This window comes from Castor canadensis, chromosome 15, assembly GCF_047511655.1.
Source record: "Castor canadensis chromosome 15, mCasCan1.hap1v2, whole genome shotgun sequence".
Lineage (NCBI taxonomy): Eukaryota > Metazoa > Chordata > Mammalia > Rodentia > Castoridae > Castor > Castor canadensis.
The window spans coordinates 83,457,182-83,478,021 of record NC_133400.1 but is presented as its reverse complement, the minus strand read 5'-3'; the positions used below and the strand labels follow the sequence as shown (position 1 = coordinate 83,478,021).

Below are 20,840 nucleotides of genomic sequence, written 5' to 3'. Positions count from 1 at the left end.
TACTCTAAAATTGCTCTGGCAGAAGTCACCAGATCCAGCAGTCAGTCAGCCTGACTAAGTGACATTTAAGTTCACTGATTTCTTATTGGAACACTCTTTCTTTGACAGTCAGCACGCCATTTCTCATGCCCTTATTTCAACCTTCTCTGCCTTCTTTTCTTTTGCTCACTCTTTAATTGTTGGTAGTTCTCAGGATTCTGTCATCTGTCTAGAGCAATCACTTGTTTCCTTGACTTTAGCTTTTATACTGGCATGATTATTACTTCCAAATAATTGCCTTGCATGCCTCCTTCTCTTCTGAGTTTCCTTATTTCCTTTATCTTCTGAGTTGCTTACTAGATAGACATGTCTGTGTGAATATTCTGTATACCTAGTAGAGTTCTTCCCGTCTCTTCTCACCCCATACCACTTGCTTTTGCTTCTGTCTTAGTGGATGGCATTGCCTTCAGCCTGCAGCTGACTCCACAGTCATCCCAGCCTCTCCCTCCCTCTTCCTTCCCTTTCAGTCAGTCACCAAATAATATGAGCTTTACCTCTTATCTTTTTTATTTTTGGTTTATGAGATGGGGTCTTGCTGTGTAGCCCAGGCTGGCCTTGAGCTCTCTGTTCTGCCTCAGTCTCCAAAGTGCTAAATACCTTTATGCAGTGCTTCCCCTTTCCCTCTCCATTCCCATTGTCTTAGCTAGTCCTCGTCACTTACTGAGAGTGCTGCAAAGAGGGAGAAACTTCATGGAGGACTGACAGGTTAAACATTTTTTAAAATGGCACGTGGGAGACGCATGGATTAGCTTTGTGGGGCTCTAGCTGGCAGAGTTGATGGTACCGCAGCAATAGGCTGCCTGCCGGCTCAGCCACATGGTGAACAGCAGGAGGTTGTGTCACATGCAGCGCCATCCTGCCTTTATTGAGAGTAAGAGTTGGGTGGGTAGTTACCATCTTGGCTTGGTTGCTAAATTTGGACTCTTTGGGGGTCTTAGTTTCTTTGCATTTTGGCAAAAAAATTGGAGATTATGCTGTAACAATGATTGTAAGAGCTCAACATTGTTTTAAGGGTTAAATGAGACAAATTCTTAGGGCACAAAGGCTAATAATGCAGAGACTCAAATAATGCTTAATAAATATTCATTGAATTTGAATTCGTCCCTTGTTTCTGGATGCTTTTAATGAAACCTGATTCTCATGTTAAATATAAGTCTTGTGTGAGCATAAACTGACTACAGTAAAAAAAAAAATCAATTTCCTTTATTCTCTCCCAAGATTCCTTCATTGTACTGATGACTCTCCGGATCCTTGCATGGAATATGAGGTGAGCAACCTTTTCTTCCCTCCGTCTCATTAATAATCCTAGATGACCATGTGCTGAAAATTGGTATTTCTTCTCCTTTTTTTTAGTGCTAGGGATCAAACCCAGGGCCTGGTGCTCTACTGCTGAGCTACATCTCTAGCCCTTGATTCTTGGAGACAAGGTCTCGCTTTATAGCATAGGCTATCTTCAAACTCACAGTCCTCCTGCCTCTGCCTCCCGAGTGCTGCAATGACAGGCCTATACCATTACACCCAAAAAATTACTATTTATTTGTAAGAGAAGTGAGCTAAATGTTTTGAATTAATTTCTCTGGGATCCTACAACCACTGAATTTTTAAATTTAATAATTTATCAAGGAGGAGGGAGGAGAGAGGATAGGAAAGAATAATGGAGTGAATGTGATCAAAGTACATCATATTCAAGCATGGAAGTGTCATAACGAACCTTACCTTGTACAGTTTAATATAAACCAATTAAAAAAGAAATTTATCATGCATATATATTACTTACAGAATATATATGCAGAATACATACAGTGTGCACATACTTATAGAATATGCTCTTTTTTTTTGTGGTATTGGGGGTTGAACTCAGGGCCTTGTGCTTGCTAGGCAAGTGCTCTACCACTTGAGTCGTGTTCTTCACCCTGTTTTTACTTTAGTTATTTTTCAGATAGGGTCTTGCAGTTTTTGCTTGGGACTGGCCTCAGACTGCACTCCTCCTACCTGTGCCTCCTGCATAGCTGGGATTGCCTGGTTTGTTTGTTAAGATAGGGTCTTGCTAACTTTTGCCCAAGCCAGCTGGAAAGTGATATTCTTCAAGTCATTAAAATGGAAAAAGTAACAAACAGAATCCTATGCTTCTATCTGTATATATTTTTAAAAATATGCTGTATACTTATGTATTCGTAGGACTCTTCTGGAAAGAAACAGGTGTGTGTGTGTGTGTGTCCCAGCATGAAGTTGTCTATCAGAGCTTCTCGCATACTTTATGTTACATTTTTCTTTTATCTACAGCTTGTTCTCCGAAAATGGTGTGAATTAATTCCTGGAGCTGAGTTCCGATGTTTCGTCAAGGAAAACAAGCTTATTGGTGAGTACCTTTGAAAATATTCTTTAACTTTTTTTTTTCCATGCTAGAGGTTGAATCCAGGGCCTGTGAATGCTAGGCAAGTGCCGTACCACTGAGCTATAGCCGGAAAATAATCTTTAAAAGAATACAACCATAATGCCAGAAGTGATGGCCCACATCTGTAATACTAGCTACATAGGAGATAGAGATCAGGAGGGTTGAGGTTTGAGGTCTGCCCAGACAAAAAGTTAGTGGTACCCCATCTCAACAAATAAGCTGGGTCCCAGCTACTTGTGAGGCTACAGGTAGGAAGATCACTGGCTAGGCTGGCCTGGGTAAAAAGAAGGGACCTTATCTAAAAAATATCCAAAAGCCCCAAAGAGTTGGAGGCATGGCTCAAGAAACAGAGTGCTTGTCTAGTAAGTATAAGGCCCAGAACCACCAAAAGAAAAAGAAGATTACAACCATGTTGCTGTCAATGTTCAGATTTCATTCTTTTTTATGGCTAAAATGTATTTCGTTGTGTGAATATCCTAATTTTATCATTATTCACTGTACATATCATTGTGTATATCAAAACATCACACTGTACTCCATTTTATATATATATATATATATATAAAATCATGTGTCAATGAGCAATAAAACCAAAGAATAGGTCAGCTTTTGATAGAACTAAATTTCTAGTGATTGGGATAGGGTCGTCCATCACTTTTAATCTCAGATGTCACCTCTACCAGTTGATGCTGACTGTCTGCAGTGCTGAGCTGCTGAGAGTTCCTATGCCCTTGTGCAGGTTCCACAGAGAAGGCACAACAGTCAATCCTGTACAAATGGGCCCAAGATGAAGTGGTGGTTGTTTCCATCCCCACTGTGCAACGTATATCACAGAGCCTACTTTCTGTTGGAAACTTCCAAAGGGTTGCCAGCAGCAGACTGCTTATTGTGAGCATCAGAAAAAGCCAGGGTGTTGAACTTTATTTTTAATATTGGGAACACTGTTTATTATTCTAGCAAAAGAAAATACGTGAAAAAATTTTAAAAATTACTCTAAAAGTCACCTGTTTTCTTTCCTCTCAGGTTTCTATTCTGTTTGCTATGATTCATTCAAGTTAAATATTGAAGACAGTTTGTTCTTTAACATTTTTGTCTATGCCTGTTTGCCATAAAGTAAAATTTATTGTCAACCAAGAGAAGTGTCATTTGAGTGGAATCAAATCAACACTGTTTGTTGAGTGTGATGTTGACTTTATTAATGTAACTAAAAGAAACTTGGGACATTTGAATTTATCATATTGTTAGATATTCCTGAAAAAAACCCTACCATGTAAGTATGCTAAAGAAGGGAGTCACGTTGACACTTGGTGAAGGGATCGAAAGCCCTTACCTCAGAGCAAAGACCCTTTGAAGAAAGGCGGGTTCTTTCCTTTGCTTGAAAGATCAGGCTGTGAAGGCAGAGTGGCTGTGTAAACAAGAAAAGCAGACTGCTTCTGTGATATAGCATAAACATGGCAGCCATATGGGAAGGACTGTTTTAAATTTTCAAAAAAAAAGTGGAAGAGAATACTAATTTCTAGAGACTTCTTTGGAAAAATCAAAGCTCCAGCAGGTGACTGTGTATGAGTTTAAAACTGCTACTTTCATTTCTTACATAACAGCCTTTTTATGACTGGAGTTTTTCCTTTGGGCTAAGAAAAAATGTTTCCAAAAGTGAGACTGCATGGCAGTGTGGACCATTAGGATTCACCATGCTCATGATTTTTACAATTGATAATGTGTAGTGCAATAGTCTCTGATCAGTCTTCTGATCTACTGTGATGGTTTCCTCAAAAAAGTTAAATTACATGTTGACGTTTTTAAAAAGAATATTGTATAATAACAACATAAACCATTTTCTTTTCAGGTATTTCTCAGAGGGACTATACACAATACTATGATCATATTTTTAAACAGAAGGAAGAAATTTGCAGATGCATACAAGACTTTTTTAAGAAACACATACAGTATAAATTCTTAGATGAAGACTGTGAGTATTTTTTTATTGAGTCAGTAAAATGAAATAAAGTAAATAATATTACTGAACCTTTTTTTCAACAAAGGTGCATATTTAAAAACTGTTTGAGGCCTGGGGATTTTAGCTCAGTGGTAGAATGCTTGCCTAGCACATGTAAGGCCGGGGTTCAGTCCTCAGCACCTACTCCCAAAAAAAGAAAAAAAAAAAACTGGATTTGAAACATTGCATTTTAAATATTTTAATATATTACTCACTGATATTTCTGATGGTTTGCATGTTAATTTCACCTTATTTAGTTAGAATTCATTTTCAGTCCTGACATAGTTCTCCTGTCCTTTTAGATATTTGTGCTATTTAACAGAGAACACAGTGCTCTACCTTGCTAGTTTCTGCATTTGAATGATCAAAGGCAACATCAGTTACAAAGCAGACATTTACAGGTGTTTTTTAGGAATCCATAGCATATTTTAAGAGAATTTTTCTACATCTTAAAATTTTATTTATGATTTACATTTTTCTCTACTCAAAAGATTGAGCTTTATAACACAGATGAGTCATGCCATCAGCATAATTAGATTTTTTATGCTTTCTTATGACAAATTTTATTCATTTCATTCCTCAAATAAGTGATTGATGCCCTCTTCATTAATACTGTACTTAATGACAGCTTCCTTCTTCCCTTGTAACTGGTTTACAATGGTAAACTGCCTGAGATGAGGTTAGTGTTTGGTTTGAACTTTTCAATATAAGGGATTTTCATAGTTGGGGATAGAGAAAGGAAAGCAAAGTTATATAAGTAAATAGTGCAAGGTGCCTTTTTATGTTAGAAGTTTTGAGATCTGAAAGCAGTAAATACTCAAGGCTAATTATATTCTGCTGTGCTTAGTAAAAAAATGCTCTTTAATTTTTCAAAAAGAGACTTAGCTCACGACAGTATTAGTTCATTAATAACTGAGTTTTTTCTGCTTCACAGTTGTATTCGACATATACAAAGACAGTAGGGTAAGTAAAAACTAAGTTGATATGCCTTAAAACCAGGGTTGGTCTTGTAAGCAAGCTCAGTACCCAGCCATTGTGTGTGTGAATGGTCCATTGTGCAAACCAACTGAAGTTTGTGGAATTCACAGTGGGTAAGAGTGGGTAAGAGTCTGCTTGATGTTCTAAGCAATGATACACAGAGATGTAGGGATCATTCTTTAAACAGAAGGATAAATGGGTACCTTATGCCCCACTTTACACTTCTGCTAAAGGCCTAGCCCTGCTTAAAATAGGTAATTTGGGGAACTTAAAAGACCACGAATTTGTCCTTTGGTATTTAGGCTTTATTTTTAGTCAACTAAAAGATTTGTAGCATGATTTGAATCACTTTTGTCTTTAGACCAAAAATGAGCATTAGTTTATTTATTTTTAAAAGTTTTTCTCTTAGTATATTTAACATTTTTAATTTAAATTTATTTCTTTAACTGATACAAAAATACATAAAAATTGTACATGCTTATGGGGCAGCATCTGATGTTTCAGTAAAAGTGTATATTGTTTAATGCAGGGTAAGCATATTTACCTTCTCAAACATTTGTCTTTATGGTGAAATCATTCAAAATCCTATCTTCTACTTCTTTTAAATGCATTGTACACTGTTATTATCTAAAGTCACCATACTGTACAGCAGCAGTGCATCCGAGTGTCATGTTCCTCCTATTAACTTAGCACCTCCCCCAGTCTCTGTTAACACCCTTCTTTTCTCAGCTTCTATGAAATCTACTTGTCTTCCTGTCCCACCCCCTGGGGTTTGAACTCAGGACCTTACGCTTGCTAGGCAGGTACTCTACCAGTCTGAAATCAACTTTTTTTAGATTCTACATATGAGTGAGACCAGGCTATACTTGTCTTTTTGTGCCTGATTTATTTCACTCTTCATAAAGATCTCTGGTTTCATGCATGTTGTCACAAATGGCAGAATTTCATTTATTTTATGACTGAGCAGTGTTCCATTGTTTATATGTCCACATTATCTTTTCATTAACTGATGGACACTTGGAATGTTTCCATTTGTTGTTGTGAATGGTACTAAATGATCATGGAGTACAGATGTCTCCACTTCCTCTGGATATATACCCAGAAGTAGAAGTGCTGGATCATATGGTGGTTCTATTTTTAGTTATTTGAGGAATTTACACACTGTTTTTCATATGGGTATACTAATTTGCATTCCAACCAGCAGTGCATAAGTTTGTTTTTTTTTTTCTTCCATGTCCTCACCAGCAATTACTATCTTTTGTCTTTCTAATAACAGTCATCTGACTGGAGTGAAGTGATATTATATTTTTGATTTACCTTTCCCTGATGATTTGTGATATTGAGCATATACGCATATGTTTGTGAATGTGTCTTTTAGTTTTTTGTTGTTGTTGTTGTTTGTTTGGCTTGGTTTAGTTTGGTTTGGTTTTTTGAGACCATGTTGCTATATAGTCCAGATGGCCTCAAATTCAAGATCTTCCTGCCTCAGCCTCCCAAGAGTGGGAATTACAGTTATATATCACCACATCCAGGTTGTGTATCTTCTTTTGAGAAATTTCTGTCATTCTGTAAATCTCAAAAGTGGTGAAAACTTTCATGATAAAAACAGAAAACAAAGGCCTGACTTAGTATAAAATTCCTACCTTAGAGATTTCACTATCCAAAATATGTAATCTTTTCAGAGAACTTTCAGTTACTAAATGTTGTCCTGTGATTACTGCTCATTGAGTTAGCTGTCAAGAAGATATCAACTATGTTTTCTACTGTGTCACCATACGCCAGCCCTGTTTTTCATTCCCCTTCTCTTTTCAGCCCGTGGCAGCGATGCCCATGGTAGCTTTAAATCACTTTTGAACAAAAGAATATTGCCCATAGTCACATTCTAATATATCCCAGTATAATTGTTGACTGTTTAATTCTCTACTAAGCCAAAAGACATCGTTGTGCCTTCTGTGTTTCAGAATGATGGTAGCTGTTAAGAGTCAGAAAAAACTATAAAATGACTTTAGGCAAAGAAGAGGATGTTATTTGGCAAAGTTTCAACTCTGGAAATAAACCTTAGAAACAGATGGGAAGCTGGTGTGATGGAATGGATAGAAATCTGATAGCATGGGCAAGAGTCCATGGCTCTCACCCTGGCTCTGCTTCTGACTGGTAGACATTAGCCAACTCAAATCACTCACGCAGCCAACATTTACTGAGAGTCTGTAATGTGCCGGATCCCACGCTTCAAACAGGAGGCTTCAAACCGGAGAACCTCTTCTCATGGGGATGACAGACACGCAGACATTCCAGGGACTGGCACACTGGCAAGCATTGTTGAGGCCATTAGTGAGTGCATGACCCAGACTGTTGTCTTGCATGTATTCATTGCTCCAAAAGGCTTCATTCTCAATAACTCACTTGATCCGTATAAAACTGTGAGGTAGTATTACCTATCTACCCGCGTTGTAGATACTAAGCCCCGGCAGTTATTTTATTTCTTGTCAGTTATAATGCTGAAATTTGCCAGGGTGTCTCAGTTTGTCCCTGCAAATGCCGTGGTATACTTCAGCAGGGCTGACAGGTAGATACAGATGCCTAACTTGGGAAAAGTCTTACAGTGAAGTGTGGGACACATACAGTGAAGTTGGGCACGTATGTAAGTCATTACTGCTGTGATCTTGCCAAGCTGAACTCATTACATTTTTAAAAGTGAGAAACATGCCAGGGTAAACATCCTGACAGTTTCTGTTAAGAGAGTTAAACCATATTGTACAACTCATTTGCATTTGCCTCATGGCACTTCTATCAGAGTTCGGTAGACACTTTCTTGCATATATTACTTTGTGACCATTCTTGAAGAGTGTAACTTTTTATAATAAACAGTCTCTCACATGGAATGCAAATGCAGTGTTTGGACCTGGCAGCACTTTGATGTGTCTGCTTTCTTACTGTTGCTGGGCAAGTTGACTCAGCATTGATAGATCCTAACCATCCTCTGTACGTCACATTATGAGCACCTGTTCAGTGAGTCCAGGACGAGGCATTGAAATATGTGTTTTTAAAAACTCCTTAAGTGACAGTGCACAGCCAGAACTTAACATGACTGTCTTACAGTCTTAAAAAATTACTCTCTTTCTCTTATGTATTCTTCTCAGCTATGACTATTGTTACTAATTTTTATCTCATTGCTCTGTGGACTGAATATATCTAATCTTGAGTCTTGGTATTGTCGAAATTGGCTTTACAACTTGTCATTCTTTCTGTGTGTGCTTGAAGAAGAAAGTGTAATTTCTAATGTGTACTCTTTAGATGGCTTTAGATTAAGCTGTTTGCAGTGTTGTTAAAATCTTCTGTACCTTGTGGAGGAAATGATGTTTGAAGATTCCTTCAAAACAGTAAGCATTGTGGGGAAATGAGCAGAAATGTAGATGGAAGAATATTAGCAATCACTTGATAACTGACGAAACTGACAAGGAGGAAATGGAGTGGTTTATGCTGTTTTCCTACTTTTGTGTATGTTTACACTTCTTCACATTTTTTCTTTTTCTTTTTTCCAGTGCTGGGGATCAAACCCAGGGCCTCACACATGCTGTATCACTAAGATACATTCCTAGCCAAAACTTTTCCACACTTAAAACTTTATTTTTTAAACCTGACAGGTTTAAAAAACATGAAAAAATGTATCCTTTCTAATTTTTTTTTCTACTTGATTTATTAGTTACCTGAGCAAGGTATGTTAAAACACCTCCTGCTTTCTAATTTTGTTGGTTTTTTTGTAATATACTTTGAGGTTATGCTCTTAGATAAATGCTAGCTTTTCTGTGTTAGCTTTTCATTGCTGTGGCAAAATACATGACATAAATAACTTAAAAGGCAGAAAGATTTATTCTGGCTTGTTATTTCAGAGGTTTCAGTCCATGGTTGCTTGGCCCCATTGCTGTGGGCCTGTGGTGAGATAGAGCACCTTGGAGAGGGTGTAAGTGACACAGAACTGCTCACCTCATGGCAGTCAGGAAGCAGAGAGAAAGAGAGAGAGAGAGAGCAAGACTGTGCTGGCAGGCTTCCTCCTGCTTTTGTTCACCTGGACTCCCACCCTGTTGGATGGTACTGCAACATTCAGGGCGGGCTCACATGCCAATCCTCTCTGGAAACGCCCCTGCAGACACCTAGAAGTGTGCCTCATTAATATCACAGGCGTCTCTCAACCTGATCCAGTTGACAGTCAAAATTAACCATCCCAGATGGTTCCATTTTTCCAGTGAGTTCTTATCATTAGGCAGGGACCTTTTCTGTCCCTAGTAATGCTCTTGTGTGTTTTGGATTAAAACATTGTCTAAATTTTGTCTAATATTAATAGCATTATTACAGGTTTGGGGTTTTTGTTTGAGAATCTTTTTCCATTTTTTCATTTTTAGCTGTCTTAGATGTGTAAATAGCATATTGCTGTGTTCTGTTTTTTTAAACACTTAACAATTTCTGGGTTTAACTGGTGAGTTTGGTTTTTACTTTTTGTATTTGATATTTGAATGTTTTCTGCCATCTTATTCTGAGTTTCGATTTACTTTCTTTAGTTTACTTTTTTCTCCTTTTATTTAGATATACTGAATTTTCTTCATTCTTTCTGCACACCCTCCCATGATTTTGATTGTTTTATTTCTATTACTTTGATAGCATTAAATCTTAATGTGGATATTTAATAAATGTCAAAGTTCATTTCACTTCCTGTTGCACTAATGGTGCAAAGGCCTCAGAGTATAATTCTAGTAGCCACACTCATCTTACGTGTGACTTGTGATGCCTATTTCCACCTTGGTCCTATACCCATTAATTATTACTGCTGTTGTTCAGTTCTTCGCTCACAGTGCCCTTTGCCGCCATGCTGCTTTCTGGGTCCAGTTTCTTTCTAGTAGTGTATCCTGTGGTGGTAAGTTCCCCCAGCCACTGGCTGAGAGGTGTGTTCAGCTTTCAGGCATGAATGACAAGCACAGATGGACAGAGAATTTTCAGCTGACCCAGTCCTGTTGTTTAGTGCTTCAAAGACACCACTTCATTGCTGTTTGGCTTGACTTTTTCTTTCTTCTCTTTGCTTTTTGTTTGTTTTCTTTTTCTTTCTGTTTCTCCCATCTTCTTACCGCTCCTCTCGTCCTCCTTCCCCTTGTCTTTCCTCCCCCCTCTCTCTTTTCCTCCCTTCCCATCCTTTCCCTCCCATCCTCTCTCGTTACTTTCCTGTATGCTGTCTAAGAATTCATCCCCTTCCCAGTTGTGGAGGATTCCCAGCCCTTACCTTTTCTCTCTTCTGTTCTTTTAGAGCTCTGGGTAGAGGTATATTAGGGCAGCTCCTTTTACTTTTTCAGTCATTTAAACTGCGGAATGGAGGGGGTCCTCTGCCTCTTCTCCTCCTTCCTTCCCAGGACCTCACACATGCCAGCAGTGAAGATGTAGAAGTGCTCAGTCTCTCCTCAAGTTCCCTCATGACCCTGGCAGCACTCCAGCCTGGCAAACACTGCTCTGTAAAACCTAAAACCCACCGAGCTGTTTTTAATTTTTGTGTTTTTTGGTGGGACTGGGAGTTTGAACTCAGGGTTTTTAGCATGCAGTGAGTGCACTACTGCTTGAGCCACACCTCCAGTCCATTTTGCTCTGGTTATTTTGGAAATGGGATCTCATGAACTATTTATCTAGGCTGGCCTTAAACTGTGATTCTCCTGATCTCAGCCTCCCAAGTAGCTGGATTACAGGCACGAGTCATCAGCACCCAGCTTTATTTTTATAATTTAATTGCTAATATATTTCATTGTTTAAAGATGCAATCAATATATGATATACATTCTACACCTTGCTTTTTTCACATTTTAAAATATACTGTCTCTTGGAGATCTTTCCAGTTTTTTATGACATAGCATTTCATTTTATGGATATGCTGTAGTTTGTCTAGGCACTCCCTGTTGATGGATTCTAGGGTTGTTTCTAGTTTTTTGCAGACCGCTGTCATGAGTAATCCTGTACACGTCACATCAGAGATATGCAAGTATTTCTATGCCATAGATTCCTTGAAGTGGAATTGAGGGCTCAAAAGACTAAATATGTTTTCATTTTGATAGGTCTTACAGTCGACCTTCCATAGAAGTTACACCAGACAAAAGTCCACCCAGAATCTATGACAGCTCCTGCTTGTTTCTTCAAAGCTTACCAACAGAGTAGATGGTCAAACTTTTTAAGGTCTTTTAAGTTTTAGTAGAAAAATGACATTTCAGTATAATTCAATTTCTGCTTTTCTTAGTGAGAATGGAGTTTATCTTTTATATATTTAAGGGTCATTTTGTGAATTGTCTTCGAGTTATTTCTATTGAATATTTCTATTCTATTGAATAGAGAGGACTTCTTCATACATTAGCAGCTAGGCCTTTAGCGGTGAATATCCCACATTATTATGTCTTTTTGCCATGAAGACCAAATACTCATTTATTTTGTGGCTTCTGAATTTTAATCATAGTTTTGAAAAATATCTCTCCATTTTTTGGTCTAGTTCTTTTATGGTTTCTTGTTTTCAGTTTAAGTCTTTGATCAAACAGTTTGGCCTTGTATATTTGGTGTGCAATATAGAACCAACTTTGTCTTTTTCTAGGTTTTTACCCAGTTGTCCTGCTATAGTATCTACTTTTATTATCTCCCATGTTGATTATAATTTTTCCCAGTTCTTGGGGCTCTAATCCCTGTTACAATTACAGTCCCTCATTTGGTTTTTGTCAGTCATTTTGTTTTATTTTGAGTTCATCTTAGAGCTTTTATGTTTGAGACTCCCAATGATCTAAATGTTGAATTTTTCATTTGTATCTCTCATGTCCTCCAAAACCCAGTTGGAGAATGACAATGACATTGGCTCCTTTTCCAGTCAATAGATTTTTTTTTGTACACTAGCTTCACTGAGGTCGCAGCTCTCTGAAGTCACTTCCTAGTTCTAATTTCCTTCTTCAAGGCAGTCTGCTAGTCCTGTGTGCATGTTAAAACCCATGCCCTTGGATCCTGAGAGGGATTCTACCCTCCCCAGGTTCCCACAGCTCAGTTTATACTCTTGGCATTGCTGTTTTTCAGATTCCTCTTCATTTTTGGCTCCAGAAGCTCCCCCTTTCTCAAAATTGGCATTTATGCTTTTAAAGGGATTATTTTATCGTGAATTTCATTCTGTTTAGAACAGGAGCTTTTAGAATTATCTGAATCTACCATATTGCTGGAGCTGTCATGTATTTTACTCTTAAGCCAAAGTAACCCATTGTCAGCTCCCATGAGCCTTACATATGTCAGTTTTTATTGTTCTTTTTACTGTTTTCCTCTGAAATTGTCTGTTTTTCCTCCCACCTTCCACTCTCCTCCCAGATCATCATCCCTGTTACTCTTTAAATTCCAGGTTACCACAGCTAGGTGCAGTAGTGCATTTCTGTAATCTCAGTTACTTGGGAGGCTGAAGCAGGAGGATCACTTGAACTCTGAGCAATATAATGAGACTCTGCCTCAAAAATTTCTTTTCCAAGTTACTTCCAGCCTCCCTGTGTAGTCAGGATCCCCTGTGCTCCACTGTCACCTCATAATCCCTGTTCTGCCTCCAGAGAAGCAGAATACCACCCATACTATAGGTACTGATAGGTTTTGGTTCTGTTTTGGGGTGTTTGTGTGTCCTGTTGTAGTCTGAGCTAAGAGTGGTGTCTGATTTTTAAATTTGTTTTTCAATTTGATTTGTTTGGTTTTTACAGTGTGATGTATTTTTAACTTACAGAGGTTACTATTCCTATACTAACAGCTGTGATAGTTTTTTTTTAAATAATGAGATAGCTTTCCTGTTATAAAAAGTCAAATAGAAGGGCTTTAGAGGGTAGAAAGTGTTCATTTTGTTAAAGTAACCTGCAGTATATCAAAGAATAGCCAATAATGGTTCCCCCAAAACAGGTGCGTCACGCCAGCAAGTGACTGCTGGCTAATTATTATTTCACACAGCCTTAAACATGTAGAAGTGGGTGCTGAACCAAGGTGAGCAAGCAAGTCAAGTGGCAGGAGAAATTTGCAGGCTTTCTCCTGGGGATCGTATAAAATAAGAACCTTACCCAGTGGCATATGGGGGCAGCTTCCTGTAGAGGTGTCTGTGCCACAGACTGGATGTTTCTGAGGTCTGAAGCAAGTCCTCAGAAGATGTCTCACCTTTCCTAAAATTTCGCTTTAACTCAGGTGGGAAATAGTGCTAGATATTAGCATATTAGCTCAGCAGTCTCTGTCCTTAGAGGCAAAGAAGGGACGGGGGATGTGGCTCACATGTCTTATTTTATAAACACATCTGATCAAGACTTGACAGCAGCACATTGATAGAAAAAACTATTTACAATGCAGATGTGTCTATAAAGATCAAGAAGAGCAAAGGTAAAAATTTCAGGGAAAAATGCATCTGTTCCATGCTCTAAATGTCTTCGTGATCGAACGCTTTGGCTATTGTTTCTTGGCAGGATCTTGCACATTCCCCGGCTCTGTTAGCTCAGTGCTGGGCCACTTTCCACTCAGATGCACCTGACTTTAACTCAGTGCAGTCTGACCAGGTCACAGTGTTCTTTCCCAGACTAGAATCTACAGATTGTCCACCTGTACTCCCGGAAGAGGAGAGGAAGTTTTCTCATGTCACCTTGTAAGGTTGCCTTAGAGGGAAATAATATCAAGAATATCTGTCTGGGCCCCATGTGGTGGTACACACCTGTAATCCCAACTATGCATGAGGCACAGGTTGTAGGATTGCAGTCTGAGGCTTTTAGATAAGGTCCCAGGACCCTCTCTAAAAATGAAACTAAAGCAGACAAAGAGGACTGGGGATGTGACTCACATGGTAGAGCACTTGCTTAGCAAGTGCAAGACACTGCGTTCAATCCCAGTACAGGGAAAAAAGAATCTTTCCAGTAAGACAAAATATAGACTGCGGTTGTTTTTATTTTATCCTTACTAATTTTTTCTTTTGTTCTCCAGGGGAAGGTGTGGCTAATTGACTTTAATCCATTTGGTGAAGTCACAGATTCATTGCTGTTTACTTGGGAAGAGCTAATATCTGAGAAGAACTTAAAAGGTGACCTTAGTGAAGGAGATGCCCAGGAGCAGGTGAAACATTTTCTTAAAGATCCAAAGGAAACCCTTTTAATCCACTGAATAGTTGCGTGCTTGTTCTTAAGGCAGATGGATAGGCATGACATGGATTGTTGGGAAGTGCACAGTGTAACACAGCTTTGCTGATGTAATGGTTCCTAGCCCTTGGAGATGGCCAAAAAGAGTGTGCATTGTGACCCATCCATTTAACTTTAAAGAAGCAATGATCACCCAGTGCAGTTTTTCTAGTTATTTTTCTTTTTCTTACTGTCTTCTGTCAAGTCCACCTGGGAGAATCTCCATCAGCTGATGTATCGCTTTCTCTTGCCCTTGCTTCAGCTGCTGAGCACTGATGGAGCGGTGGCCATGCTCCCACACAGACCACATCTCTTCACAGCTTCATGATGAGCTTCCCCTTCCCTGTCTACAGGAGCCAGTCCCACCTCCACATTCCTAGATCTCCTACCACTCCTTCCTTTCCTTCATCAGCTCATCCCACTTCCTTCATAGGAAAAGGGAATTCACTCAGGAGAATTTACTGCTCGGCCTGGCACCCATCCCCCCATCTCTCCAGATGCCTAGTGCTGTTTCTTCAGTCTCTTCCTTTCTACCAACTCTTACTTCTACCCATCAGGATGTTGCCAGGTTCAGATAGCTCCCATCTTAAAAACAAATGAACAACAACAACAAACTCCTTTAGTCACCTGTGTTTCTTCATCCAGCTACTCTCTCCTTTTTTACATCTTCACAGCCAAATTTTCTTTAAAAGTTCTATATTTTTTTCTGCCTGCAACAGTAATACATGTTCAATCTTTTCTTTTTTTTTGTTTGTTTATTTATTTATTGGCAGCAGCTGGTGGAGTAGCTCAAGTGATAGAGTGCTTGCATGTGTGAGGCCCTGAGTTCAAACCCCAGTGCTGCCAAAAATAAATAAATAAATAAGTTCAGGGTACTTACTACTATATATCTACTGTATACATGCCTCCAGCCCTTTTGCTTTTAGATTGTCTTTCAGAGAGAGCCTCACTGTTTTTGCCTAAGCTGACTTTGGGCTGTGAGCCTCCTACCTATGTCTCCCTTGTCACTGGGATTATAGGCAAGAGCCACTGCTCCCAGCCCACACACGTACATTTTTAAAATAAATATAATACCATCTATAATCTTACCACCTCAAGAACCACTGTTTATATTTTGGTATACATCATGCATATATACTTACATATAAACCTTTTTGAATAAATGAGATTATGCTACAATTGTGTTTCCTGAATTTTTCATTTAATATTATCTAGTGAGCATTTCATAGAAAATCGTTTTAGTCTTGCATAATCATTTAACAAAACAGAGAATTGGAAATAGGCTTGAACATCCTCCCACCTCCATGCCCTTCTTTGCATGAATACACACTCACACTTTTACATAAGTGTGATCACACTGGTTGTACTCAGGCTGTCATGGCACTTGCTTTAACCCACTCAGGAGTGATGTATCATCACAGCTGGCCTCCCTGGATGGTCATCTTTCCTTGAAACTTGTTGGTTCTCACCTTTCTACCCTCCACACTTCTGTGTCTTCTGCCTGTGAGTTTCTGCCCCACTACTCAGCAGAACCTGCTCCCAAGGGCTCCAGTGACTTGTGAATTCCTGTGAAGGTTCTCATACTGAACTGCTTGGCAGGCCTTGCGCACCTTGTTCCTCCACCATTTCTTGTCTTGGCTGCTGGTCACTTGCTCTTTTGCATCTTGTCCTGCTTTTCTGGCAGCTGCTTTGCCTTCATTGGAATCATGTTTTCTTTGCCCATCTGTCCAGTATTTCCTTTCCTCCTTACTCTGTCCAGGGCCCTCTTCAGCCCTTCTTCTCTGGCCTTGAGTCAGTTTAGAATTTACCCTATTGTGGCACTTGCCATACTGATAACATTACCTGTTGATTTGCCTACTTCCACTTTAGACTGTTTTAGGAGAACAGGAGTAGTGTTTCTCGTATTGTCGATGCATCTGTGGGGACTTGTACAGTGTCAGACTCTTAACATTTGTCAAATTAACCGATAAAGGAATTTTATCCCTGCTGTTGTCTTAACAGTAGTGAGCCATTAAACCTGAAACTAGGAAAGAGAACATAAGCTGTTCAGCATAGGTGTTACTTTATTAGATAGAAACAGCTTGTGCAAGATTAACTCTGTGACCCAAATCTTTTATTTATTTATTTATTTCTTCTAAATATTAGAGATTGGGGTTGACAGAAGGGAACTAGGAACTGATTTCTGGCTCCTTTCCTAGCATCTCCTGCTTTTCCTACCCATACTCAGGCCACAGAGACCTGGCCTTCCCTCTGTTCTACAAAGCTCCAGAGCCCAACTTTGCCTTCAGGTCTTTACTCTAATTGTTTCCACCACCTCTGAAGCCTGTGTGCCCCCAGATTCCCACAAGGCTGCCCTCTTCACCTCGTTCAGTTCTTAATCTAGTTGTCCTCTCCTTAGCAAAGTCCTCTCTGGCCACCCCTCTAAAATAGTCCCCATCATTATCCTTTTAGCATATTGCCTTGGAGCTTTGTTTCCAGAACACTTTTTATTATCTGAAATCATATTGGTCATTTCTTTGTTCACTTGCTTATGGTCTGTCTCCTAGTCTCATTTGCCACTTTATCTCCCATACCTAGAACAAGGTCCAACACAAAGCAGATACTTCAAAACTCTTTGTCAGATGAGTTGGCCTGTCATAAGATGCAGCCAGCTTTCTAGGGCTCCGTGGTCCTGATCTGTTCACATTCCTGACTTGTTTTCCTCTGCTGGACACCAACCACCCTCACCTAGATATCTTCCACCCAGGAAATCCAAACTCAAAGCCTTCTGTCTCTGGAATCCTTTTTGGCACAAGACAACATATAAATATTATATGGAAGACTCCAAGCAAGCACATTAAAGAATGAATTTGAAGATTATTAAAAATGATATACTTGAATTTGCAATTTTACTTATATATTGAGCAAGATACACAAATGACCTAAGTACAAAAGTCTTATGGAATTCAAAACACTCACTTGCTCTCACTGTGAAGTGTTCATTTTCAACTGCACACCTATAGAAAATGATATTTATGAAGGGTCTGGCTTGTATGTGATTACGTGAGGCCAGAGATAATTGGCGTTAGTTCTGGCCCACTCAGGCTAGCGAGATCATAGCCTATCTGCAGCACACAGTGGGCATGCACCAGGGGCATTTAGAGATCAGCCTAGCTCTATGTGGACAGCATTTTTAGGTGCCTTATGTTTATTTTCTAGTGAATATGTAGAATTATTTTAAATTTTTGGTGAGGCCTTTCAGAATCTTGTTTTCTGCCTTAGAGAACATGGCTTTGGAATTGTGCTGGGATCTTTCTTAGTTTGGAAAATATATGTTAAAAAAAAAATTACCCACAGCCTCTCATGTTTTCTCTGGCTAAAGGATTCTCCAGCTTTCCGTTGTACAAACAGTGAGGCCACAGTACAGCCCAGCCCCTACCTGAGCTACCGACTGCCCAAGGACTTCATAGACCTCTCCACTGGGGAAGATGCTTACAAGTTAATAGACTTTCTTAAGCTGGTAAGGTATTTGTATATTTCATGTGCAAACCATCTTTTCAAATTGGTTTTCAAATGGGCTTTTAATATTTGATTTCCATTTTATACCACCTGTACTTTTATTGGATGATTATGAATGAAAGCCTCAGAATTACCGAGTTAGATTGCTTTGCAGTAAAACATGAAATGAGAGCTAAAGACATAAATTATCAGTTAGAATGATAGAAAATGTTTTTATGCTGCATATGCTTTTTGAATAATGTTCACAGTACTTCTAACATTAAAGTATATATAGTGTCATAGGCTGCAAGAAGATCAAGTCTTTGCTGTGGCTACTCAGGGGTTAATATGAATATTAGTATGGCTGCATGTGTTCCAGTGAGGAAGTGCATGTACATGTAAATGGAAGAAAGAGAAGAAAATCTTCAAGTGCCTAAGGATAATCTGTCCAGGAGCCAAAGTGATAAACCAGCCAACTGAATTAGTTAAAGCGTGTTTTTCCATGGTAACTTTCAACCACATCTTTCATCAAGGCCTCTAGAAAATAATACTTTCTGACAGAAACAGTGATTTTGGCTAAGCAAATATCCTGATTAGAATATGCTGTTTCAACATACTCTTGGTTTCCTTTGACAGAAAAGAAATCAGCAAGAGGATGACTGAGTGCTAGTTCAAGACTATGTTAAAGAGGAAAACATGGCTACTTGAGGAGGAGCTCACAGGACACAACTTCCTCTGACCCTAACGGGTGGGGGTGGGGTGCAGTGTGGCAGTCAGCGGTTTTTATATTCATGTATATTCACCTAGGAAAGGATGGAGGGACTTTGCTACTTGTAAAAATAACATAATAAATAGATCTAAAACATGTGACATCATACTGTTCTGATAATAAAATAACTTTCTATGAAATACTTTGCTCTTCTGGCTCAATCTATTTAGATTTATCTATATTTCTTTTGCTGCTATTTTTATACCTTTTGGGTAGGTGGTCAAATTTATATTATACAGAAGTGGATTCTTAATTGTCACATTTCTATTTAAAAAATAGAACCTTATACTGAAGTAGAAAATACTCTTCCTACCTTAAGGGTTTTCATGTAGTTTTCTTTGGAGTTTAGCTTCAGTTTGGGCATACCTACAAGTATAGAGACTTGAAACTATCAGATAACCATGGAATTTTCAGTACATTACAGCCACAGGTTTAGTAATAATTTAACTTTAAAAAATATATTGGAATTTTGGAGGAGGTAGAGCTACCGTTTTAGTAATGATTCTGCAGTGTCCTAAGTGATGGTATCTGATTTCCTGAGGACTTGGTACTTCCCCAGTTTTTTTTTTTTAATGTGTTCTATACCAAAGGACAACATTCAGACTATATAAAATAAAAAGACTCAAGCAAAATTTGGCAGGTACTTATAAACAATACAATTCTTGGTATAAACTCATTAAACTTTTGAATTACTTTTCCTGAGGAAATTGTGAATTCAACTCTCTGGTTTTTAAAAATGTGTACATTGTTTCCTTGGTATACTTGGTTTTAGTTGATTAGCTTAATGCTAATATTAAATATAGACTAATATACAGGAAATAGCCTAAATTCCACTGTCATTTCTGCCTGCCTAAAGATTACTTTTGAATTCTCCTTCTATTCTCTTGGCATGGTCTGAAATTTCTTTGGGGTATGAGGTTTGTACTTGAATTTAGAAAGTGAATACACATGTGGTTCCTGAAATCTTACCTTCTCAAGAGAACACAGTCCAGCAGCTGATTTGGAAGGGTTGGGTAAACACATCTACTTTGTGCTGGAGACGATGGCACACAGCAGACTTTGTCCACAGTTATTTTCAAAACTCTCATGTTGATTTGCTTTTTCTGAGTTCATAACTTTTTCTACTCAGCCATTTTTCTTTTGGTGACTGAGGGGATTGTGTCATTAACTTTATGAGACTGAGTTGTTTGGCTTCTGTTTTTCTTGCCTATGAGGTGATAGGATAGCAATCCTAAGTTCATGCATCTGTTGAATGGCAAAGCTTGAGGTACACTGCACTATCCATGGTAAGCCCCCATCAAGTGGCCGTCACCATCTCTCTGTGCTGCAGACCGCTGTACATTAAGGGCAAGTTCCTTCTTAACAGAATCACGGGAACGGTGAATGAAAGGGACTTCAGCAATTATTCAGAATTTCTTGCCCTTCTTCCCACTGTCCATCCTCTTCCTTTGCTTCTTTCTTTTGGTGGCGCTGGGGTTTGAACTCAGGGCCTTGGCTTGCTGGGCAGGTGCTCTACACCTTGAGCCACGCCTGCAGCCCATTTTTGCTTTGGTTATTTTTCAGAGAGGATCTTGCTTTATGCACAGGCTGGCCTGGACCATGAGCCTTGTATTTAACCTTCCCACAGAGCTGCGATGACAGTAGTGTGCCACTGTGCCCAGCTTTTATTGCTTGTGATGGAGTCTTGTGAACTTTAGCTTGGGCTGACCTCAAATAGTGATCCTCACAATCTCCACCTTCCAAGTAGCTAGGATTATAGGCATGACCACTGTGCCCAGGCATTTTTTTTTAAAGATAACTGCTGTGCAGAGGTGTTGAGAAGTGTCCAAACCTTGATGACAGCAGAATTGGGATCAAAAGAGAATTTCTGGTTTAATGGTTTTCCTCAAGGAGTTCTAGTCTAATATTTTTATAGGTAAATTTCAATTATTTTAATAATAGAATTTTCAAAAAAGAATTGTTTTACACAACAAGGGGATTGGACTATGAGCACATGATAAAAGCGAGAGCACA

General features: G+C 38.9%; 1 protein-coding gene across 1 annotated transcript in view; it reads left to right on the top strand.

Moving 5' to 3' along the window:
* Cdc123 (cell division cycle 123) overlaps positions 1-18,967 on the top strand; it is a 52,348-nt gene extending 33,381 nt beyond the window's left edge. Inside the window, exons 7-13 of the mRNA XM_020157672.2 lie at positions 1,258-1,306; positions 2,323-2,398; positions 4,281-4,403; positions 5,365-5,393; positions 14,391-14,519; positions 17,943-18,080; positions 18,695-18,967. Of these exons, the coding sequence (XP_020013261.2) occupies positions 1,258-1,306; positions 2,323-2,398; positions 4,281-4,403; positions 5,365-5,393; positions 14,391-14,519; positions 17,943-18,080; positions 18,695-18,721 (571 nt within the window). The 3' untranslated portion in view covers positions 18,722-18,967. The remainder of the gene's footprint in view (positions 1-1,257; positions 1,307-2,322; positions 2,399-4,280; positions 4,404-5,364; positions 5,394-14,390; positions 14,520-17,942; positions 18,081-18,694) is intronic.
* Positions 18,968-20,840: the final 1,873 nt, after the last annotated feature.